This window comes from Diabrotica virgifera, chromosome 3 (assembly GCF_917563875.1).
Source record: "Diabrotica virgifera virgifera chromosome 3, PGI_DIABVI_V3a".
Lineage (NCBI taxonomy): Eukaryota > Metazoa > Arthropoda > Insecta > Coleoptera > Chrysomelidae > Diabrotica > Diabrotica virgifera.
Window position 1 is genome coordinate 43,688,404 of NC_065445.1, and position 26,567 is coordinate 43,714,970.

Consider the following 26,567-nt stretch of genomic DNA (forward strand, 5'->3'; position numbering starts at 1 on the left):
ATAGCTGGAAGAAACCGCATTTACTGTAGAAAATATGAAGAACGAAAGTAAATTGCAAATTTTATTGTTGTTTATTGGAGTAATTATTAGAGCAAAATAATTTCGTACTTCTTATGTTGCACACTAAAATATTCGTTGTCGCGATAATCCAAAACAGACGTATATTCGTGAAATACACCATAGCGACAGGCTTCATTTATTATTTTTTAATTGCTAATTTTAAATGTTAACTTTTCTCAAAACGAAAGAATACGTCTCATGTTAAATTCACATGTGTTTCTTTCCTAAAATACAAAACCAGATTTTATATAATTAATATGTCTTTTTCAGGGAAACACAAATTGCCAGATTGGCCACGCTCTTTATATCAACTTGAAAGGAGCTTTTAAAACGCCAGATTTAGTAATTTATCGCCTTTTCTGGCCACATGGTAGAAACGCATACATGATGACATAATAGTGTTGTGGTATCGGTCAGTATCGACACAGCGGGCACGCAGCGCAGTCACACCCTCGCTAAAATAACAAACCCTTACGAGATATAAACGAAGCACGCTTGTTTACCCAAAATAAATAAATATATTACTGTTCTTTTTTTTACACTTACTTTAATTTCATAATTGTTTACGTAAACCACCAACGGAATAAATTTGTTTTGTTGTATAATCCACGTTTGCAATAATTATGTGATCTATTTGATTTAAAATGGATTAAGGATTTTTTTATACTTTGACAACTATGTCAACTTTGATCTCTTTGACGTAGATAATGACGTGCAACGGTAAGTATATTAGATGGACTGTACCTTTTAATTTTTAAATTGTAGAAATACATTTTGTATTTAAAACAGCTAGAAAAATAATTATCTCTAAAGCTCTAGCCGTTGGAGGAATATAGACTTTAAAGACCCTCAAATATATCGATCGAAGAGCAGCATGAAAACGTCGAGATAACTGACAAGAACTTCAGTATATAAGAAAACTAAGCTTTCTCTTTTCGGCCACTTCCGGAGTGCCACATCCCGGTTGTGTAGTTTGAAATAAAAGATTCCTTCCTTATAACAATGTATATTACAAATATAAATAAAACACCTCTAAAAATGATAAAATACTAATATTTGCATCTTACAAAAAAATACACGTAATATATGGTATATAAATAAATTAGAAAATAAAAATTTTTTGTAAGAACATTACAAGAAATACGATATTTTACAAAAATGTATGTATTGCGCTAAATATGAAAAAGTACACAATGAGCTATGCAACTACTAATCGAGATAGGTAGGTACCATGTACCAAAGCCTCTATCAATAATTTATTCTGATTTACAAAATATGTTATGAAAAATACATATTATAAAGAGTGTTTGGTAAAGAATGGGCCATAGCTTAACCTTAGATTCCTGAGGTTAGAATAGGTCGATTTAAACTAACTTACCTTAGTACGAAAGTTGATAATAACCGAAATACAGGGTGTCAAAGTTAAACTTTTATTTTATTTATTCTTGAATATTTCCTGACAGGCATGGGATAACAACAAGAAATTTGGTAAGCGGGGGTTGTAACACCAAAAATGATTTATTACCCAGACGGCGCCACATACGCCTTTCAGCATATTATTATTACCCACTCTACATACTTTTTGAATCAAAACTTTTATTCTATTAATATTTTTACTTAAAAAAGGTATACTACATTCATCTCGCTAAACTCAACCGTTTTCGAGATAAACGCATTTTAAATCTGCGAGGCAACATAATTTTTTGCATATCATTGTAGTTACACCCGAAAAATACCTTAAAACCTTAAAAATTTCCAAAAATGTATCGCAAATTTCTTGAAATGGTATTTGCGATGCAATGACATAAATATGAGAACTGGCACAATTATAATGGTTTTAAGTTATTTTTCGGGTGTAATTACAATGATATTAAGCACAAAATTATATGTTGTCTCTCAGACTTAAAATGCGTTATCTCGAAAACAGTTCAGTTTAGCGAGATGAATGTAGTATATCTTTTTTAAGTAAAAATATTAAGAGAATAAAAGTTTTGATCCACAAAGTATGTAGAGTGGGGGTTAACAAAACTGAACGTATTAAATGAGCGCTGAAATTCGTATGTGGCGCCCTCTGGGTCAAGCATCATTGTTGGTGGCAAATTTAGATTTCTCGTCCCAAAAACTCCCGCTTGCCAAATTTCGTGTTATTATTCCATGCCTGTCAGGAAATATTCAAGAATAAATAAAATAAAAGTTTAACTTTCACACCCTGTATTTCGGTTATTATTAACTTTCGTACTAACGTAAGTTAGCTTAAATCGACCTATTTTAAGCTCAGGAATCTACGGTTAAGCTATGGCCCATTCTTTACCAAACACCCTGTATTTAAAATTTTACGTTTTTAGCTATCAATTTAGGGTTATTCCATACCAACTCAACACACCTAACTTCCACCCCTTTTCAGATTTGGTTATAATTTGGAATACTCATAGTGGCTAATAAGGGAAACAAAAATACACAATTTGAAATGTTTACCTCGAGTCGTTTCTGAAATATGGTTAAGTAAAATTTGCAAAAAACTGTCAAAGAACATATCTAGGAAATCGTCCATAGAAATGTATGTGCATATAACTCATGTTGTCTTATGTTTTATATCTGAAGATTCACTATTATGTCTCCACTGCAAAGATATTCTCTCACTGTCATATAACCTCAGAGAATGCCAACATTACCAAGACGTTCGCATAGATAACAACAAAAAAGAGTTTAGAAGAGCTCCAGTATTCTCCAAGCTGTTTTATAAGCCTAATCAATTTCTTAAAGAGTGCTCAAAAAATAATTCATTAGTAGGATTCATTGTAGACACACAATAGTTTTAGATAAAAATCCTGATATTATTTATCTGAATCATCCGTTTTATAGGTACTGACCTTTAATTTAAGGGCGTAGGCCCAGAATTTCGCGCGAATGTGTTTTAAATGAATTTATTTTTTCGATTCCTGAGAAAACTAATAAGTATTTTTGAAAAATTTAAACGCAAAATGAAAGATTTCATTATTACCGAGGGCCGAAAGTTCCTGAAAACTTCTGTAATGTTTATTTTAATAAGTTACTGGGGTGAAAAAAACGAGAAAATTTAGTGTGATTTTTAATTTCAAATATCTCATTCAACAGAAACTTTTTGGTTATTCTAAAGGTTGTATGACACTATGCATTTTCTTGTATCATTTCTAATATCGGTTCTGATATGTCAAAAAAATGAATAGTGTTATACACAGATACAAGAAACGATACAAGAATTTGTGTCAGACACAGATTCTTGTACAAGAACTGCGCCAATTTCTGCGAAAAGAGCAAAAACGTAAAACCTGCAGGTAAAACATCTAAATGTCATAATGGCGGCTGAAAATGGATCATATGATTTATGTTTTGATGAATTTATATGTGTTTTGTAAGTATTATTTATAAATCTTTTATTAATACTTAATATATGGACTACTGTTCTACTAATAACCATATATTTAACTCCTAGTAAAGCTCAAACTATAACTTTGGCTTTCATTGTGTTGCATAATTTTTTAATAGAGGAAAATACAATAGTTCCTAGTTTGGATCAAACTGAAGATAATTCTAATGCAAATATTTTAGCAGAAATATCAAAATAAAATAAAAACACAAATAATCCACCTCAAACAGTAAACGTGAAAATTATGGTTAACATTAAAATGTTAAATTTATAAGTTTTTAAAAGTTTATAAATTTTATAAAATCCTTAAAATCAGCTGTAGACGCAGTACTACCATACCAATGTAACGTGACACAAGAACTTGCATAGTGTCATACAGGGCACAAATGTGCGTACAAGAAACGATACAAGAAAATGTATATAACTTTCTAATATAAAAAACGATATTAGAAATGATACAAGAAAATGCATAGTGTCATACAGCCTTTGGAACTTTTGGCCCTCGGTAATAATCTTTCATTCTGCGTTTAAATTTTTTAAGACTAAGTACTTTGCGCCTACGCCCTCAACTATAGAGAAATATTAATAAAATTTTCATCCCCTCTATTTTTATGGTACCTATTATTCTCATAAAAGGTTAAGAGTAAGAAATTGGAAAACCAAGGGGAGGATAGGAAAGAATGGAAGCTGAACCTAGAACAAACTAAGACTCACCATGGGTTGTACAGCAAATGATGATGATGATTCTTATAAAAAGAGCAAAGAAGTAACATTTTCATTAATATACAAATAAAAACCGTCAGACTATGTATTGTAGATTGCACAAACACGGGAGTATTATAAGTTAACAAAAATGTGCATTGAATGTATTATTAGTTCAGTTGCCTACATTGATAGATGAGCTTTTTAAAATCCAAAATTATACAACCAAATTAAAACAATGTAACCATATTCTATATTATATATAAATACACTGTGCGTCAGAGAAACCGGGCCACCCATAAAATTCAGAAAATTTTATATATTTTTATATACTGAGCGAGTCTGCAAAGAGAACAAACAAATTGATAAAACATATTAAAACAAAATTCTCAGAACTCATGAACCAATAGCTAGACGTCGGAAAAAAAATTATTTTAAGACAACTGGTTCTTTAATATATTATTTCCTATGCTTCCTCGGACACCGTACCGGCCATCTGGCTGCTGGTACAGGTTGCGTTCATTACTGCGCTGCACATTTGTGCAGGTAAACATATCGAATTTAAAATTATTGTAAGAGGAAAAATTATTTTGTCATTACTTTTTAAACATTATTAGAAATATGAACTATAATAATTGCCAGACATTTTTGTGGTTTAAAAAGTAATGACAAAAAAATGTTTCATCCTAAAATAATTTAAATTCAATATACAAGGTGATTGTTGAGTGTGATACAGCTCAGTAGATCCGCTATAGTAATAGATAGCAATAAAAGTTGATAACAAAAATTGTAGCCAACTTTCAGCTTTACATTACGAAATTAGTCAGAATGTTACATATCGATAACATAGTGACAAACCAAACTTATGTTTTTTTAAATGGAACACCCTATATTTTATTTTATATTCGAAACTCTCTTAACCTTCTCATCACAAAAATATAAAGGTTTGTTATGTTATATAGGGCTTTTACAAAGTTATAACCAATTTTTTATGAAAAATGTAACAATTTCAGCTCCCTATATAAATAAAAATAAGCACAACAGCAATGGTTTATTAGTGCTATATTTTTTTGTTGATTGTCAAAATTTATAAAAATGGTTGATATTGCTAATTTTCCTTATATCGAATACAGGGTGAGTCAAAACGCAAGTACATTCTTTTCTCAGAAATTTTAAATGGAACACCCTGTCATTTATATCACCATCGAAAAGTATCATTACCGTACTTTAATTTTTGTATAATATTCCCTATGCCTAAATTTGTTAGTTTTCGAGATATTTTAATTTTTCAGAGCAAGTTATTAATTAAGGTGTTCTATTTAAAATGACTGAGAAAATAATGTACTTGCGTTTTGACTCATCCTGTATTCGATATCAAGAAAATTAGCAATATCAACAAATATTAAACATTTTCACAATCAACAAAAAAATATGGCACCAATAAACCATTGCTGTTGTGCTTATTTTTATTTATACAGGGAGCTGAACTTACTACGATTTTCGTATAACATTGGTTATAACTTTGTAAATACCCTGTATAACATAACAAATCTTTATATTTTTATGATGGAGAAGTTAACAGGATTTCGAATATAAAATAAAATATAGGGTGTTCCATTTAAAAAAACATAAGTTTGGTCTGCCACTATGATATCGAACACCCTGTAACATTCTAACTAATTTTGTAATGTGAGCTCAAAGTTTTGTTATTAACTTTTATTGCTATCATATTACTATAGCGAATCTACTAAGCTTTATCACACTAATCAATCACCCTGATTTTGTATTTACCTGTACAGGTGTGCTGCGCAGTAATGAACGCAACATGTATCAGCAGCCAGATGGCCGGTACGGTGTTCGAGGAAGCATAGGGAACAATATGTGAAAGAATCAGTCTTAAAATAGTTTCTCGAAAACGTTGCTAGCTCTTAGACCATCATTATTTACGTATCAACGAAGATTCGCGAAGTTGATTATTTGGAGAACTGTGTAAACTATTGTAGTAGTCTAAAGAGTTTCTGAGATATCTTAAGTGTTACACTGGCCTCCTTACAGTGAAATTTATTTCTTAATAATGATGAAAAATGGAGCAAGCCAAAGAGATGTCGCAAGACAATTGAATGTTAGTCGTCCAAATGTGCAGAGACTTACCAACGATTTCTTGAGAACCGATCTCATCAATGACGATCCAGTACTGGTACCAAAAGGAAGATAACAGTGAGAGAAGATCGTGTTCTCACTATTGCTGCATTGAAAGACCAGACACAAATTGCTAGAATGCTCCAAAGCCATGTTCAGCAAGCCCAAGGACCAGTCCTAGGCGTTATGTGGCAAGATAATTCGAGTTCACATACAGCAAGGATTGTAACAGTATCTTGAAGACGTTGGTATTCAAAAAATGGACTGGCCTGCTCAAAGTCCAGACCTTAATCCTGTTGAGCATATATGGAGTCCTTTCAAACAGTATGTAAGATGTCATATACCTGCTCCAAAAGCCACTTTTCGCAAAGTGACGTCCAAAACTGATCAGGTCTATACCAAATCGAATAATGAGTGTCATCCAAAACCATGGTTTTAACACATATTATTTAAACGAGTGATACTTGCCTTTTCTTGACTCTATAATTCAATTATTTCTATGACTGTAACGGTAATGGTATATCGAAATTTTCAATATATTTATTATTTTCTTAAATTATTTTCCTTGTTTTCCTTTTGGTACTAATGATAATGCCGGCTTACATGTTACAAGAGTAACTGACTCAATACACAATAGATTTAATGTGACGTAAGTAAAAAAATGTCTTAAATTTTGTTTATGGCCCATTTTCTCTGACTCGCAGTGAAGTACTAAATAAAAAATTATGCAAAATTCTTTATTGAGGTACTTAGGATAAGTGAGCATCTTGCATAAATTGTGCAAAGATTTTTTAAAATTATTCTAAATATTAGCCAACGTAAGGAGTTATCAAATATTCTGAAAATTTTCTTACACTTTCTGTACCTCTAACTTCCTTTTCAAGGAGTGGCAACTTTGTAACATGGAAATCTTCATATAGATCATTGATTTGATCCAAATATTTTTCCTGTATTTTAAATCTAGAAGCACACATTTTACATTCACTAGTATTTACATTCAATAACAACTGATTGACAATAATATTATGTGTATCAATTTTACACTTTGTTAATTCTTGAACCAATCTTTCTGTTTCATATAACGATAGAAACTCCGCTATACAAACACATACAAAAGTAGTCTGATCTGGGTTTTTAAACTGCTCGTTAACTTGTTTTATTATGTTTAACATCTCCTCTAACTTTGAAGAGAAGTTGTCAGCACTGAAATCGGGAATACCCAGAAGACCACTGATTTGTGATATTAAAGGTGAAATTTTTAGTTTCAGTCGCAGTAATTTTCCTAGTCCTTTTTCTACTACTTGTGGAAATGACAAGAGGCGTAATGTGTGACCTGTTGGAGCTGTATCAAATACAACAACGGAAAAATTCATGCCCTTGATTAATTTCATTACTTCTGCATAACTCATAGCTTCATCTATTCCAGGAAAGGCACCAACTATTTCTTGAATGATTCCTGAAAGTATTAAGATAAAAATTATCGAAGGTATATATAATACAGAGATATATAATGTTTAGCAACAAGAAGATACGAAAACTACAAAGAAGATAATACAGTGAAAGCCGGTAGGAAGGCAAACGGAAGGCCCAGGACGAGATGGTTGGATGACGTGGAAGATGACCTGAAAACATTGAATATAAGACAATGGAGGAGAAGGGCACAAGTGAGATCTGAATGGAAGGATATAGCCAGACAGACAAAGACCCATCCAGGGTTATGATGCCAAAAGAAGAAGATATAAAATAGAGACCAGGCAAATTTTGAAACTGATAAAATTAAGACCAGGGGCGCTATTCTTGACCACTCGTAAGTACAAATGTCATTGGCAAGATTGAACGATACGACGAAATAGAGTTTTTCGTATTCTTGAGCACTCGCAACAATTGAGAACGTTCCAAACTCGCTACGAGTGCTTGTAACCATTCGCATCGTCTTCGCAAGGGAAGATTGTAACGTTTTATGTTTGTTTTTAAATGGAATTTGGAAATTGAATATATTTAATTGTTGCTGTGACTTTTATGTAGAATAATAATTGGTACGATAAGTTATTATATAAGTTTATTCATTCATTAATATCTATTCTTTTTCTCATGATCATCTTTCAGTGCGTCACAGATTTTCGATTTCTCTCTAACCCATTAAATTGTATGTGACAGAAAAAAAGGCACGTCTGTAAATACTTTGGTAATTATTCTAGTTCGGTGATTATTCTAGTTGTCGATAGATGGCGCCATAATCAAAAAAGAATTATTTATTAAATAAAATAATAATATTATCAATATAATCTGTACAATTTATAAGACTATACAAATGGAAGAAAATACCATTTTATAAATGCAATAGACACAATTGATTTGGTTTTATTCCAAATTGAAAATAAAATTTGACAACTGTCAGATTTAACTAAAATGTCACGTTAGAATAAATGTCATAAATGTGTATTATCACGGACTTACCTTTTTTTCTATAATTTGTGACGCACTGAAAAATGTTCATGAAAAGGAGAATAATACATTTTTTAATTTTCCAGGTAAAGTTAGTCATTTTTAAGAATAAGAAGAAAAATTCTTTTGAGTAAAGGCATTTGAAAATTTTGCACTTAGCAAATTAGGATTTTTTCATAAATTCCAGCAATAATTTTTTTTCTTGTCTGGCATTGGTTGTTAGTTTTGCTTTAACTGATGGAATTTCCATTTTCAAAATACAAATATAAACAATATTTAACTGTGTAACGGCGTGTAACCACGTATAACAAAAACGATAAATAAATAATCGAACCCTAAAGTGCTAACCTAACCGAATTCCTACAGCAGACAGCAGTGAAGACAGATATTTACAGTGTTTCTGTCACCTGTTTCTGCGAACGGTGGTCAAGAATACCGTTTTTAGGAAATGTTCGCAAATCAATCCTTCGCAACTTACGTATATGCGCTAATTGTGAGTGATATCGAGAATAGCGAGCCTGGAAGATAAGCAATCTGATTGGATAAGTGCTTTTAATTCTAGTCCTGATAAGTTTATATAGGTTTAGTTGTATTTAAAAACAACTGTATTATAATTGCACACAATATTACTTAGATGGAAAATGTCTTAAGTAAGTGGGTCAAATTAACAGAAAAAATGGCCATAACCTACACTTTTAACACATTAAACGACATGTGAGTTGTATTTAACTCACACCCTGTTTGGACCAGGCGTTCTTTGAGTTAAATATAATTCACATTAACACTCTAGGTGGACCTAGAACCGAAATAATAAGAGTAAAATTGAGCAGTACCAGTAAACTTGAAGCACACAACAAAGAAAAAGCTGTGAATAGTTGAATTTCTGACAGTTGAAATCAAAATTCTAACAATAAATAAATTATTATGATATCTACTATACTTGGTTCGCTTATCCCAGTCCCAACTGTCTGGTAAATTTAGTAATTATTTATTGCTATATTGGTTAAAGTTTGACCAATTGGATGCGAGTTAGCAATTCAAGATTTAAAAATTATATTAATGTTTAAAAATCTATTAGTGATAGGTCTCTCTTTGGAATAGACATACAAAAAACATATTATACTGAATTCGCTCTACCGAGATTCACTTTGACACATTCGGAATAGGAAACATACAACATAAAAATTCCTACCTCACACTATTAACTGCTAAAATCGATTGGCCGGCCTGAGCTGGTGTAGTAAACATCGTGTTTGGTGGAGCTTTCTTGTTTTTGATTAATCTCCGTGAATGGGCTTCTTCGTGCGATGTGTTGGTGGAAGTGAATTGAATGAGTATATGCTGAACATTTTGTGATATGGGGATGGACTGTGAAAGGGACAGTAAAGTGTTTGTAGCAGATAGTTCAGTATCCTTATCACTTGATTGACTTTTACGGCTGTCCGCACACAGTACCAACGTTATAGAGTACCATGCTAAATGACAACCAATAGATAAGCATAGTGAACGCCAGGTAGTTATGCCAAACATAATACGTGGAATTGTTTATTTATTTATCGCTGTGACAGCTGTTTATACAGGCACCTGATTTGGAGTTTTTATCAATTATTTCTTTGATTCTCAATGCATAATATTGTCATTTTTAAATGAGTAAGGACGCTGATAACTTTTCAACACCAAACAATAAGCGGTCAAGAAGCGAAGTATCCCCGTTGTGTCAGAGTAATATGGCCATGATTAACAGGGAAGAGTTAAAAAGCGTCCTGGAAGAATCATTGGATGCAAAATTAAATCCAAGACTGGATACAATAGAGATAAAATTAAATAACGTAGCAACCAAAGAAGATATAAACAGTCTAAGAGCGGAAATTTCAAGCTTAAGAAGGGAAAATAATGAGTTAAAGGAACGAGTACTGCTTCTGGAGAGTCAAGTTGCTAATTTTGCGGGTGAGTTGGGAGATCTAAGAACCAGGGATGAGGTGAAGCAACAAAGATTAATAGAGCATGAAGGGAGACAAAGAAGAAACAACTTGATTTTCAGGGGATTGCATCATTCCGGTAGAGAACCTTGTATTCCTGTCATTAAAAGATTTTTTTCAGATATGCTTGGAATGCAGGAAGAAATCAGAGTGAATAGGGCACATCCACTAGGTCCATCCAGGTTAAACGGTCCGATCATCGCACACATTCCTTGGGATGACGACATAGCGCTAGTATTTAAGAATATAAAGAAACTTAAAAATACCAGGATTTATGTTGACAGAGACTATACAAAAGAGGTTAGGTGGAAAAGAGCAACATTAAGAAAAGTCATGAAAAAGATTAAAGAACAGAACAGTGAAATTATGGTGAAACTCGTATTTGATAAACTTTTGATAGAGTCAGTGCGATATTCTTGGGATGATCAGTTGGGCCTAATGTGCGGTACAGAAAATGGGCCTGAAAAGTTATTAAAGGACTGGAACATCAGTTTGAACTTAAACATGGACACGAAGCAACAAGTAGAAGATACCATACAGATGGAGTCGGGGGAAGGGTCAGTGAAGAAGGCAGGGAGAGTTATTTAGAGTCTATCGATACTTTTGAAACATTTAGAATATTGTATTATAATGTAGGAGGGATTAAGACATTGCTCAGGGCACCAGAATTTAATGAATATGTAAGTAGTTTTCATATATTTATATTAAGTGAAACTCACGTTGAGAAGGTCTCTAGTTATGTATATGATAATTTATTTGATAGTTTTAGGACATTTGTTGTGCATGCCACTAGAACAAGCTCATTTGGTAGGGCTAGTGGGGGAATGATCTGTGGGATAAAGCCGGAATTGAAACCTAGGTATATCGAGATAGAGGGACAGATGGTAATTCAACTGACCATGTTATCTCATGATGTAGATATAGTACCAGTATATCTAAGACCAGGAGAAAAGTGGGAGAGAGATTTTTTTAATTTGGAAAGGGTTGTTGTTGACATCACAGAGCAGAGAGGTGGAGAATCGATTGTAATGATTGGAGATGTAAATGGAAGAATAGGAGAAGAGTCTAGTCTAGATATAGGGATAGAAGGGTGCGAATACGTTGGTGTATTAGAACCGGTAAGAACATCTAAAGACAAAATAGCCAATGCTCAGGGAAGGAGGATTATAGGACTTTGTGAGGAAAATGATATGGTAATTTTGAATGGTAGGACTCCAGGTGATCATAAGGGTGAACTCACTTTTGTAGGTACTATGGGGAGCTCTGTAATAGATTTGGCGTGCATTTCAAGGGCATTAGTGCAGAGATTGGGGGATTTCTCAGTAGGTTGTGAATACTTTTCAGATCATCAGCCAATAATCCTGGAGCTCAAGATGGTGAGGGATCAGAGGCAGATACAAAATGAGGACATTTTACCGTTACTACCTAAACTTAGATGGACAAAACAAGATGCAAGAAATTTTGAAAATAAAATAGAGGAACGTATTCAGCGGATAGACGTGAATATGATGAGGCCTGAAAGTTTTATTGAGGAACTGCAAAGAATTATTATGGAAACCGCCGAGATGGGAGGAGTACACGAACAGAGAGGTAAGAGAGGGAGTAATAAAAAAGGTAAGCAAGTATGGTTTGATCGAGAATGTGGGAAATTGAGAAAGCAGGTAATGAGTTTCCTAAATATGTTTAGGAAGACGGGTGGAGGATATGTGAGAGATATTTATTTGCAGAGAAAGAGAGAGTATAAACAGACTTGCGAAAGAAAAAAGAGAGAGTATTACATGAGAGTGGCAGAGGATTTAAGTAGAGCACGTGATTCTAAAGAGTTTTGGTCTTTGGTAGGTGTTTTTAAAATTAAAAATAGTTCGAGATGTGCAGCAATCCCCTTAGAGACATTTCGTCTACACTTTTTGGGTCTCCTAAATCCAGCACTTCCCTCGGACCAACTAAGTTATGCAGAGCCTTATATTGTCGATGAAAGGATGGATGTGAGTTTTGATATGACGGAGTTAGATATAGCACTCATAAGCCTAAAGGATAATAAAGCACCTGGTACCGATAGGATACCGGCTGAGTTTTATAAAAATCTTTCAGCTACTAGCAAAGCAAAGTTATTGGTTGCTTTTAATGCAATGTTCAATCGAGCCTCGGTTCCGGATTCTTTCCGGGATGCGATAATTTTTCCTTTGCATAAGAAAGGTGCGGCAGACGATGTAATGAATTACAGGGGAATAAGTTACCTGAACGCAGTAGCCAAGTTGTTTTCGTCTTTGTTATTGGGTAGAATAAAAAAGTGGGCAGAGTCAGGGATTTTACTGGAATACCAGGCAGGGTATAGAGAGGGATACTCTACAGTTGACCAACTGTTTAACTTGACAAGCATAATTAAAATACGAAAAGCAAGGGGTTATAAAAGAACCTATGCTTTGTTTGTGGACTTCAGTAAAGCATTTGATACGATTGATCGACAAGCGCTGTATTACAAGCTTAGTTGTATGGGGTTGTCTTCCAAAATGCGGGAAATTATCAAATGCATTTTTACAGGAACACAATCTGCAGTATGGGGAACGAATGGTACGTCACGTTGGTTTGACTGTGAGATGGGAGTTAGACAAGGCTGCATTCTTAGTCCGCTGCTATTTGCATTATTTCTTAATGACTTACATGGTTTTCTAGGAGGAGGCGTTGATTTAAACGGATTTATCATTAGAATATTGCTGTATGCTGATGATATGGTAGTGTTAGCAAGCAGCCCGAGAGGTTTACAAATTATGATCAATAAATTAGGGGAGTATTGCAAACTATGGAATTTGAAGATCAACATGGACAAGACAAAAATTATGGTTTTTAGACAAGGAGGTGGAAAAATTAAAGAAGAGTGGAAAATAAATGGAGAAGCGGTGGAAGTTGTTAATAATTATGGCTATTTGGGAGTGAAACTAACACCGCGGCTTTCTTTTAGTTCCCACTTTATCAAAAAACGACGAGCGGCTAGAGCAGCTATAAACATGGCTTGGCGACAGGTCTTAGCTAAGGCGAATCTTCCACTATCATCTAAGGTGCGTATTTATGAAGGGGTAGTCCGATCTATTCTCACTTATGGTGCTCAAGTTTGGGGATTGGCGGAATTTAAGGAAGTTGAGGAGGTAAGAAGGTTTTTTATAAAAAAAATGTTAAATATTCCGAGTTACTGTCCAAACTATATGTTGGATTTAGAAACCAACATTGAGCATGTGTATCTATTTACGATGAAGTTGCATAAAAAATATGTCAAGAGAGTTTTAGAGTATGAGGAAGGACGTCTGCCTAAATTTCTGCTTCAGGAAATGATAAGAGCTAACTGTGGTTGGAGAAGAGATTGGGAAAACTTGGGAGAGAGATGGGGAGTGGAATTTAACACAGAGTGGGAAAATAGGAGTTTTTGGGAGGATAAGTTGGAACAGATGATACGAGCCATTCGTGTTGGGATAAAGGAAAGAGCAGTGGAGAGAGCAACTAGATCAAATTTCTGCAATCATTATAGAGAGTTAATGGGACTAGGCGTTGTCATGGGTTATATGAGGGATGAGGTGAGTTTTAATGATATAAGGTGGATATTCAAGATTAGATGTGGAGTATTGTATCTCAATGATAGACCTGGTAGGGCTGATGATAGGAAAAAGTGTGCTTTGTGTAATGAGAGGGAGGTGGAAGATATTTTGCATTTCATGGGACGATGTCCGATACTACGTGAATACAGAATGAAGTGGTTCAGAAAAAGTAGATTAGATAGGGAAGAATTGTTGGAACTTATGAGAGGTTTGGGCTGGAGGGAACTGGTTGGATATGCAAGGGATGCATGGAAGTATAGATACAATCTAGTGTTGGAATATAACTATTAGACTCATGACATTCTATTCTTCTTCTTTTTGTATTGTGCCTCTTCACCAGTTCTTAACCGATTTTGAGCTTGTATTCACGACACTCTAATTAATAGGTAAAATTTAATATATACTTCTCAATTAATGAGTGACCTTTTATGCTTTATTAAATCTTAATTAATATTTAATTTAATTGTGTTTATATGTTTATTTAAGTACATACATAATACTTTATAAAATTTCATTATGTATACTGGTGCCTGGTATAAGCTTATCCCAGCAAGGTAATTTCACTGGAAACTATATAATTTTTTTTTCACATTCATTAGTTACATTTTTTTTTAATAATTGTTAATTTTATTGTTAGTTATAGATAAAAAAATGTTGATTAATATTTTGGCCAACCCCCCAGACGACTAATGGTCATGGGGGAAAATGTTTTATTAGGTGAGCTATTATGTTACTTTAAGCATTACTGTAGTTAAAAGCAATAAACATTTCTGATTCTGATTCTGATTCTGAACTGCTAAAATCAACTTAATCTTTCATTAAAAAAAGAAGAATAATTAGAAATAGTGGGAGTGTCTACTAATCTCATAAAATTTTGTGGAGTTTATTTCTACAAAATATTTTTATTTTGTACAATAAATAATTTTCTCATTTGTTATCAATACATTATAATGGTGTAAATAAATAATTATTGATTGGCATAAGGTTTATGTTATTTTTATGTCTGTTTACTATTAACAATATTCGCTATGAGCAGGTGCATTAGTTGTGTAGTAATTTCCAGTCACTTCTGACAACTGAACTTCCCAAAAAAAAGAAATTACTAACGTCAGTGTCAAAGTGAATCTCAATAGAGCAAATTCAGTATAGTAGCCATTGAGTAATTCAAATACACTCTCCAACTCTCATTTGGTTTGGAGTTTGAGGGACAGTTTTTCAAGTGAATGGAATAAATCTAATATTTTGAAACGATAGGTCTAGTCATGCAACACGTCCTGAACTTACCCAGAGGGAGAACGCCTGCGTATTACAAAATTGAGCGTTTGATAAGGTCAAAGTTTACGGTCTGAACAGCTAAGTTTCAAATAAGTCTAGTGACAGTATTTTTGAATACAATAAAAGAAAAGAAGGAAACTACAATGTTCGTTTTCTCGTTTACAGAAAAACTCAAACAGAATAAAGACTTGTTTAGAGAACTTCAGGAAACCAAGAACTGTAAACTGATTTACCTTTACTCATTTTCATTGCATCTGGTTCCCCATCAAAATATTCATCTGGTAATTCATTGAATCCTACATTTGGATCAATTTCCATAGCATAGAGATTGGTAAAGCCCTTTACGAGGGTAGGCACTTTGGTAAATTTCTGATCGAATGCATCAGAAATATTATGAGCAGGATCAGTGGACAATATTAGAACACTTTTCCTCACTTTTGACAACTGTACTGCCAGACTACAACTAAAAATCGGATTTAATAATAATTATGAAAAATTACGCAAATCATAATACAAACCTGCAAGTTGTTTTGCCAACACCACCTTTACCGCCTACGAAAATCCATTTCAGGGTGGTTTGATCTATTACATTTCTGAGAGATGGTTCAAGAGTTTCAAATTCTAATTCATCAGACATTGTTGATAAATCTAAAATAAGTTATATGGTAGAATTTTTCGATTTTTTCACTACTTTTACTGAAATAACCTGTACATGTCAGATTTTGACAATTAAAATTAATTAGTCAACAACAGAATGAGCTGGCAAGTTCTTAGACAAGGAAAAAAGAGTTCCTTGTCTAAGGGCAAGTTGACTTATTTAAATTCTGGGATCACAAAAAAGAAGAGAAAGTGCAGTGAAGTGTCCTCTTCTAGATCTGTAAACAGCCACGTTTTAAGCTTTTATCCGTTAAACATTCGTTTACTCCAGTCATTAGAGACCAAAATGCCATATGCCACTGAACCTCTAAAAAATCATATGAACAAGCTCAATTTTGCTGAGAATTTGTCACTCCTGTCCCCGGGATTCCCCTTAAAACCCACCCGCTTGCCACACTCGTGGGATGAAGGAAACGAAAAACATCGATTACCAAGAATCTGCTCGCTGTAGAAAATAGATGTTTCAAAAAAATGTAGCCGATATAATTTTGAACAAAAATGTTTATTAGCAGTTTGTGTAGAATGAACCGTCCTCTCAGAAATATTGCTTGAATAAGTGACCGGAGATTTTTAATGTCAGAATCAATTTTTTAAATAAAATGTGCATCAACTCGGCGCGGTAAAAAATTCGATATTGTTTGATAAGAGTGTCCTTTCGAAAAAGACCAAAATTTTGTAGCAAATGTAGTCAGTTTCTATAAAGGTGTTAGATAAATAAACGTTGCGCGGTTTTTGCCATTTTTGACGATTCTGTGAGATCAATAAAATTTATCACTTCATCCAGGATCTGCCACCTCTGATAGGCCAGTGCTATGCACTTCCAGAGGACATATGTGAGGAGGTTTCCTCCTCCTCATAATGTAGACGGCACCGTGGGCCAATACAAGCAGATGAATGTACCGCCTGAGTCTACAGTGGCCGATAAGCATAGATACCAACTGTCTCATACTTCTACAACTGGCCCAGAAGTCCTGGAGCCTCCGCAAAAAAAGCTCCTTGAGACTACCCCAATCAGTACCGAAAGGACTTTGTGGGTTTGCGTCCCATCGATTTCCTACGAATTTTCTAAGGAGGTTGTTCCAGGACGCTACTTGTTGCCTTGTTTTCTTTTGCAATGATGCGTATATGTAAGCGTTCTGTCCAGTACCACTACGAGATATTTTGGACTAGATATAGGTTCCAAGCAGGGCCATTCCTTTGTTTCTAATGTAAAAGGAGCAAATTTGATTTTTATTTAGATTTGAATTCGGATATCGTGAACACTACCGCTTCTAGCTTAGCTTGTGTTGAACAGCTATTGCCAAGTCTTCTAGATATGGGTTTGGGGTAGGTTGATAGTTGATATAAATATTGAAGAGAATTCGTGAAGTACGCTCCTTTGGAACAAGCCGTTTTTCGGGTTTCTGCACCTGCTCTTCCTACTGCCATTTTAAAGTGACGAAGAACTTCCTCTTATGAAGTACAGATACAATTACCTTTGTTAGATTAATGTCGCTAGTAGTTTTGAAGATATTTATTAAGAGCACTCGTAGTCAATAACAAGTAGCCACTGTCTATGTACTCGGTGAGTAAAATTTTTGTCGTCTTCTTCTTCTTACACTTGTAGATCTGTCGATCTGTTAATTCCGACGTTGAAGTATTTCTTGAGAGGTAGACTGCCAGATATCTCTCCATCTTTTTGGTGGTCTCCCCGGTGGACGCTTGCCTATACTGGTTTTCTTCTAGCGCAATTCTTGGTAGTCTGTGCTCCTCCATTCTTTTTACATGACTGAACCATTCTCTTCGTCTTTGCTTGCAACATCTGACTACATTTTGCAGGCCATTTGTTCCCTGATGATGTTGTTTCGTATTCTATCTCTTCTTGTCTTCACTTATATTGCTCTTAGTGTCTTCATTTCGGCTGTTCGTAGCATGCTTTTGGTTTTATTGGTGTCTTTTCTTGATTAAATGCCATAGGTCATAACAGGTCTGATGCAAGTTTTATAAATTTCAACTTTGCTGTCCATTCTCATATATGGATTATTCCAGACCACATCTCTCAAACATCCGGACAAGACAGCGGCCTTGTTAATTTGTCCTCTTTAGGTCTCTGGCTGGGTCATGATAACTTGATAACTCTACACCTAGATATTTGAACTGGTTTAGCTGTTTTATGGGTTTCCCCTCTACCACGAGCTTGCACCTAATTGGGTCTTTCGCAATGGTAATGCATTTTGTTTTCTGCGTGGATATGTTCATGTTGAGTCGTCGACATGCTTGATAGAATCGATAAAGTTGTCTTTGTAGGCCATCCTCGTCGTCTGCAATCACTGCTGCATCATCCACATAGAACACTATACCTATACTGATTCTATTGTGGCTGAGTCTGTATCCTAGTTGTAGCGATTCCACATCTTCTATTATTTCGTCCATTAGCATATTGAATAGAAATGGACTGAGGCTGTCTCCCTGTCTGATTTCTCCTGGTGTTGGTATGTTGACCGTAATGGTGTCGTTTGTTTTAATTTTTGTCGTGTTGTTATTGTTCATATTGCTGGTATCCTTTTTTGCTTAATTTTCTTTATTATATCGTTAAGTCTGACTCTGTCAAATGCTTTCGTTAGGTCTACGAAGGAAATATATGCAGGTATATTCTATCGACTTCTCTTTCACTTGTTTCATGACAAATATTCCGTCCGTCATTGGCCTGTCTTTTCTGAATCCTTGCTGTTCTTCTCTGTTCTTTATCTGTGATTCCAATTTATCCTTGAGTATGTGAGTAAAATTCTTGTGAAGTGCATAATTTTCTGGGACTGAATCCGGCTTGCTGCGTTGTATGATTGGATTCTGCTCGATAGTGATTTCGATGCATTGCATTATCATTTTTCAAACAGCTTAAACAAGTGTCATAGTAGCAAGATCGGTCTGTAACTGCTTGGTTCTGCTCAACGTTTCTCAAGTTTCAGCAAGGCGATCAGTTGGCATACCTTCTTGCTTCTCGCAGAGGTGTTGAATGGCAGCAGTATCCATAATTTGCAGTATAATTTACAGTAAAAAAAAGCCGCGCTGAGCAGATGGGACGTGAATTATAAATTGTAAAATTCCCTCATCTTCCTTAGTTTCAGCATCCGTTATGGCTTGCAAATTGTAGAAGCCTCGGAAGTGTTACCAGAGAAGGTTCCGATTATTTTCAGTCTGGTAGGATGTAGAATAACATTTTTGGATGTTGTTTTATGTGCTATTAGATTGAAAACTTAGTTTTTTGATAGCAGTTGCCGCTAGGGCATCCCTGCCATTTCGTTCGTTGCAATCCGTGATTGTACGCCGGGGTTTGTCCTAGTTGGGTCAGAGAGAGCAGCATATGTGCCTCCTGATGAGAGACTAATAATAAGGTTCGAAACCGGTAGAGGTGCTTGCTGCACTCTCTGATGGAATAATGATGCGGCTGTAGTTTCGTGTTGCAACGAAATTGAAAATAGTTATTCATTTTTGATTTACAGTAAATAGTTCAGTTTGCAGAATATCTAACGATTTTGCTAAAAGATTAGTAGGGTCACAGTATTCTTCACGGTAGGTACATAAATTCACACCCACTGGCACTGTAACTTTCCGACTTGTAAGTATCATCGCACTGGCTTATATTAGTGCATACACTCTCTGGTTACAAAACCTAAGAAACCGGGTTAGTCTGAGCTCTAACCAACTATTTAGATCTGCTGTAAGTAAAATAAGAATAGTCATGTTGATCTCCACTCCAACCTTTGATAGAAGACGGAACCTTAAGAAGCCATTTTTCTTGCGTACCTAGTTTTATAGGGCTTTTCATTCACAGTCATTTGTTTCGAGCTTATGTCACATGTATAATCCGTGTATATTAATATTATACACAGATTATACAACATAATATGTCAGAAGCTCGAAACAAATGACAATCGATGAAAAGCCCTATTGCAGATGTCCATACCTAATAGGATCTCTAATCATATCTTGTTGGGTATACTCTGTTAATTTTAATATCTTTTGATAATGCTCTAATGAATTAATCAAATAACTGTCCCTAACGCTGAATTAGTGTTAAATGGAAATCTTTCAAAAGCTATATATATTTGTCTTGAGTGACCAATACCTAGTCTTAAAATTTCTTTTTCGCGCACGTTCTTTCTGTAACTGTAACAAAAAGCATCAATGATATGTTCAATAATAAGCATCAATACTTCGTCGCTAGTCTTAGCAAATACGGATATTTTGAAAACGCGAGTCAACGCGTGTATGGATCACTTCAGGGACTCTGGCCGGTAATCCAGGTAACGGGTCATTTGAATCGTTGTTGATCGAACTATGGTCTCAAAAATAGATTTAATTGTCAATGAATAAATATAAACTGTGAGGTTTCTGAATATAGCTTTAGTGCCAGGAGGGATATTTAGTTAGATTTAAAATATTAAATATTAAACCGTAATAAAATAATAAAGGGTAACAATAGTAAAAAATGCAAATAAAATTTTCAGATATATAGATATCAATTGTTCGTACACAAAAAATATTCTTTGAAATGATTCTTCTAAAGAAATTGACGGATTTAGTCACATTCAAGCTGGGTTTAAAAAACCGGGGTTTTAATAATCTCTATAATCGCGTAAACCAGTGCACAAATCTGGATAATAAGTACAGATCGTTAGTGAATCATCCATCAATACTCGCCTACTAGGATTAAAAGAACTGCCTATTTTTTACTTTCTTGTTTCAATGTAAAATCGAGAGAGGTCATGAATCAATCAAACTTTTTGGTTAAACTTACGCCAATTTTCTGAGATTTTGCCATCCAGTACTAGAAGTTCAGCCAACTTATATATGGACTCCATTATGATGACCAAACTGATATTTTACACTGCAGCTTCAATTTGTATCCAAAAATTAGAACTATTGGTCTCACACTGTAAGGGTTTTAAAACGACACTATGTAATATAGTGTATGGTCCAATAAAACACTTCACTACTATCGAAAACAGTAATTTATAGGGGTATATGCATTACTATAAGGAAAGTAATGCTCTTTCATCGGCTGTACATCACATGACTCATCCTGTCAAGTTCATAGAACATATAGTGACATATAACACAAATATTTCTACCTAGTCCAGGCTGTATCGTCGCCCCCGTTAGGTAAATTATTCCGATTCGATTTTTTTGCACAAACTTACTCAAAAATAATTTTTTCACTTCGAACAATTTTTTTTAGATTATTTGTATCATTTTTAGCAAAAAAGGTCTCCTGTGATTTTTGTCTAAAATTGATTGTTGTTGAGTTACACGCAATTTAAAATTTGAAAAACCCGAAAATAGCAAAGGCTTAATAACTCGTTTAAAAATTAGTATTATGAAAGTCAGGAAGTGACCAAATCAAAGTTTAAAGTCCCCCTACATGTATTACTGAGCGGTTATTTTTAATTATTAAAAATGAAATAGCCAAGGCTTAATAACTCGGTTAAAAATTAGTATTATGAAAGTACGGAAGTGACCAAATCAAAGTTTAAAGTCCCCCCTACAAGTATTACTAAGCGGTTATTTTTAATTATTAAAAATGAACGCTAATCGCGTATTGGCGGCCGTCAATGATGAGTGCGAAAGAGATGTACCATTCCGGCAGTCTCAATACGCTCTTAGCAGTCGTTGTTAATAATTAAAAATAAGTTTAGTAATAAAATAATGACAAAAATTTCTTCAGGACCTTGTAGGGGGGGGGGGCTTTAAACTTTGATTAGGTCACTTTCTGACTTTTATAATAATAATTTTTAACCGAGTTAAACATCTTGAAAATGGCTATTTTCAAATTTTAAATCCCGTATAATAGTACGTTTTTAATTAACGGTAAAGTATTGCAAAACCTCTAAATTTTAAAGAACCGCTTGGATTGACATGAAATTTGGCATAGGTACACATAGCTAACAAGTCAAAGAAAAAAAGTTATATTGTGCCGATGTGTGCTTTTGCCCTGGGGGGCGAGTTTCACCCCCTCTCGGGGGTGGAAAAATATATGTTCAAAATAAGTCCAGAAATGGATAAACTAATTCCAAGAAACTTTTGTTCTATAAAGTTTTTTCACCAAGTCAATACTTCTCGAGTTATTTGCGCGTGAACATCTTCATTTTTCAACATAATAACCACGTTTTTAGACGGTTTTTCGGAAATAACTCAAAAAGTAAGTAGTTTGTCGAAAAAAATATTCTAAAGAAAAATATTCTGTGTAATTCTGTGAAAAAATGGTATATATATTAGCTTTAGCTCTCTACACTTAGTAGAACCAGAGTTAGAGCTAATGAAATATAGGTTCATATTTTTTCAAAAAATGAAGCACTTTTTGGAGAAAACTCATTACAAATTTCTTAAAGTGTTTAGAAAAAGCTTTATTTTTGTTTCATAAAAAAGATTTCTAGCAGCAAAAGTAAACAAGTTACACTCAAAATAAAGTTGGTTCCTTTTGGTTGGTAAAAAAAATCGTGAAAATCACCCCCTAATTAGCACCTCAAATTAACTTAATCGTTACCACTTCACAAGTTTCTTTATTTGCGTATGTGTTGTTTATAATGATCTGTAAGTTTCATCGGCTCAGAGTCCTTATTTACTAAACATAACATAACTAAAGTAACTTGTGAAGCGGTAATGATTAATTTCATTTAAGTTGCTAATTAGGGGTTGATCTTCCCGAAATTTTTTTTGCCAAAACAAATTTGACCAACTTACTTACATTTGATACTAGAAACTTTTTTTATAAAAACATAAATAAAGCTTTTTTAAAACACTTTAAAAAACTTTTAATAAGTTTTCCCCAAAAAGTGCTTGGTTTTTTGGATATATCACGTTAAAATATTCCATTTGCAATTTGGCCAACATGAATCTATTTTTCATTAGCTACCTATAACACTGGTTCTACTAGGTGTAGATACCTCGTGCGTACACCATTTGTTTTAGTATTTTACAGGCTATATTTTTATTAGGAATGTTTTTTTCGATAAAATACTTACTTTTTGAATTATTTGCGAAAAACTGTCTAAAAAACGTGGAATTTTTTTTTTTTTTGAAAAATGAACATATTCACTCGCAAATAACTCAAAAAGTATCGACTTAGTGAAAAAAATCTATAGAACAAAAGTTGCTTAAAATTAGTCAGTTTATCCATTTCCGGACTTATTTTGGACATATATTTTTCACCCCCAAGATGGGGTGAAACTCACCCCCAAGGCAAAAGCACACATCGGCACAATATCACTTTTTTTCTTTAACATGTTAGCTATGCGTATGCCAAATTGCATGTCAATGCAAGCGGTTCTTTAAAAGTTACAGCAAAAACCGTGAAAGAATGTACTATAACTCGACAACAATAAATTTTAGAGGAAAAACACACGATACCTTTTTTGCTCCGAATGGCCCAAAAGATCTAAAAAAAATTGTTCGAAGTAAAAAAATTGTTTTTGTGAATTTGTTTAAAAATAATTATTTAAAAAATTTTTCAACCACGGTAGCGCCTGGCACCCTATGGATTTGTTATAAGGACCTGTTTTTAAGTAAGTTTGTGCAAAAAAAATCGAATCGGAATAATTTACCTAACGGGGGGCGACGATACAGCCTGGACTAACCGCTCTTTATTAACAGCTGAAATAAACTGACTGTTGAATACTTCTTCTTTACTAGAAAACAAATTATGAGTAATAGAAGTGTATATTCATTACAACATTCCATTGTAAATACTAATCTGTGAACAGCTATAAAATTTCAAAAACAAACATTGAAACCTTTGTTTTGATTAATGCAGTTTTATTACTTTGGTAATAAACTGCAGATGATTAATGTTTTACTTTAAGGGGTTACCTACATATAGGTCTTGCGGGTAAAAAAGTGACTTTTTAAAAAAATTATATCTTGAAAACTAAAATTATTGGAACATGTAAAAGTATAGTACTTAAGGTACTCTAAAAAAAATTTCAGCCAAAAATATTAATTTTTGTAGAGTCGAGTGCAATTTTTCGATAACAGCCCTTTTTTGCGGTGGGTAGCATAACTAAGTCCAGTCTCATCTGAAATCAAAAAGTTTCTTGTAGTTTATACCTCTGGCTAGTGAATGAACGAAGGAATTTTTATTAGATGAAGTCGTTTTGGTTTTATATAAAAAAACTACTTTAAAAATGGTCATTTTGAAAAAATGAGAAAAATTTGGGCCGAAAATGTGTTTAAACTTATGTAAAATCTTCAAATTTCATTTTTTTTTTAATTCCTTCGTTATGGCCAGAGGTATAAACTACAAGAAACTTTTTGATTTTTTGATTTCAGATGAGACTGGACTTATTTATGCTGCCCACCGCAAAAAAGGGCTGTTGTCGAAAAATTGCAGTCAACTCTACAAAAATGAATATTTTTGGCTGAAAATTTTTTTGAGAGTACCTTAAGTACCTACTATACTTTTACATGTTCCAATTATAAATAAAAATAATTTTTAGTTTCGAGATATAATTTTTTTAAAAAGTCACAAAGACCTATGTAACCCCTTAAATTACAATTAAGGGGAACGGAACAAAATGCAAAATTTTGACGCATGTCAAAATTTTCAATGTGTTTTAAATGTATTCATTTTTTTCGAATCCTGAGAAAACTAATATTTTTGAAAAATTTAAAAGCAGAATGAAAGATTACATTATTACCGAGGGCCGGGAGTCCCTGAAAACTTCTATAATGTTTATTTAAGTTACTGGGGTGAAAATAAAAGAGAAAATTTAGTGTGATTTTTAATTTCAAATGTTTCGTTCAAAAGAAACTTTTTATTTATTCTAAGAAATTTTCGGCCCTCGGTAATAAAGTAGTCTTTCATTCTGCGTTTAAATTTTTCAAAAATACTTATTAGCTTTCTCAGGATTCGAAAAAAATGAATCCATTTAAAACACATTGAAAATTTTGACATGCGTCAAAATTTTGCATTTTGCTCCATTCCCCTTAATGATTAAAAACACATGTGCTTGATTGTATAGTAATAGTCATTTCCAGCAAAAGTCCAAAGGACACAGCACAGATATTATGGAAAATATGTCACTATGTATTATGTAAGAAATTACAATCATTTCATATCAGTGCGCCAACTATGTAAAAACACAGAGAAGTAGTACTAAAAACCGTAAAAATAAATGGGTAACCGCAGAAGTAAAGAAAGCCGGTCGTCATATAAAAAATGTATATTGGTTATCTAAAAAACTTCAAAATAATAATTCTCAAAAGGCATATAAAGAAGCCAAAAGAAATTATAATAAACTTATTAAAAATGCAAAAAAGCAATTTAATGAACAGCTTATCATACAATCAGATAACACATCTAAAACAACATGGAATTTGGTAAATAAAGCAACAGGTAGAAAACAAAAAAAATGTAATATAACTCTCAGCTCTGACGGTGGCGATATTACATCTTCTGAGGATATCGCTAATGTTTTTGCTGAATATTTTGCAACTGTAACTGAAAATAATCTTAAATCATATTTTGGCTTGTCTAGATCTACAAAATGTACTTGTTCTAAAATTTCGGACAAAACTTTTTTCTTTACACCCGTTACATATCAAGACGTTGAAGACGCAATTATTAATCTTAAAAACAAGTCCAGTACTGGTTTGGACAACATATCCACAAAAGTCGTAAAATCGGGAATATTTTCTCTATCTGCTCCTTTGAGCTACTTAATTAATTTATCGGTTGCTAATGGCAAATTTCCTGACGCACTTAAAAGCGCAAGAGTTATTCCTATACACAAAAAAAAATGATCCAGGATTGATTTCGAATTATAGACCGGTAGCAGTGCTGAGCGTTTTATCAAAAATTTTTGAAAAGGTTGTATATAATAAAATGGTTTGTTTTCTCGACAAATTCGATATTATATCCCCGCATCAACATGGGTTTAGGTCAAAGAAGTCAACGTTGACTGCTGCATGTCATTTTTTTAATTATATATATACAGATCTTGACAGGGGAAGGCATGTGGCAGGTCTCTTTTTTGATTTGTCCCGTGCCTTTGATTGTCTGGATTTTAACTTTATTAAAAATAAATTTTACAACCTAGGTTTCAGAGGAGATTTCTTGGACTGGATAGTAGACTATTTGAGCAACAGAAAAATGTTAGTTTCATATCAGAATTCTGCTTCGACAGTTTTCAATATTGATAAAGGAGTCCCTCAAGGATCTGTTTTAGGACCGCTTATATTTATTCTTTTTATGAATGATCTTCCTGATTACATTAAATCTCGAGTTATTACTATTTACGCAGATGATACTGCACTAGCGATCTCTGCGCCTAGTAAAGAGGA

General features: G+C 33.7%; 1 protein-coding gene across 2 annotated transcripts; it reads right to left on the reverse strand.

Annotated features, from left to right (window-relative positions):
- Positions 1 to 1,050: 1,050 nt before the first annotated feature.
- LOC114327919 (ATPase ASNA1 homolog) lies at positions 1,051 to 21,047 on the reverse strand. Of its 2 annotated transcripts, none has more exons than XM_028276637.2 (4): positions 21,028 to 21,047; positions 16,112 to 16,241; positions 15,827 to 16,056; positions 1,051 to 7,763 (listed from the first exon to the last, which is right to left on the reverse strand). In XM_028276637.2, the coding sequence occupies exons 2-4, from the start codon at positions 16,228 to 16,230 to the stop codon at positions 7,117 to 7,119; spliced, it is 996 nt and encodes a 331-aa protein (XP_028132438.1). In that variant the 5' UTR covers positions 16,231 to 16,241; positions 21,028 to 21,047; the 3' UTR covers positions 1,051 to 7,116. The 2 variants fall into 2 exon arrangements, with proteins under 2 accessions (XP_028132438.1, XP_028132439.1); XM_028276638.2 differs by lacking the exon at positions 21,028 to 21,047 and adding an exon at positions 16,300 to 16,389.
- Between the last annotated feature and the right edge of the window lie 5,520 nt (positions 21,048 to 26,567).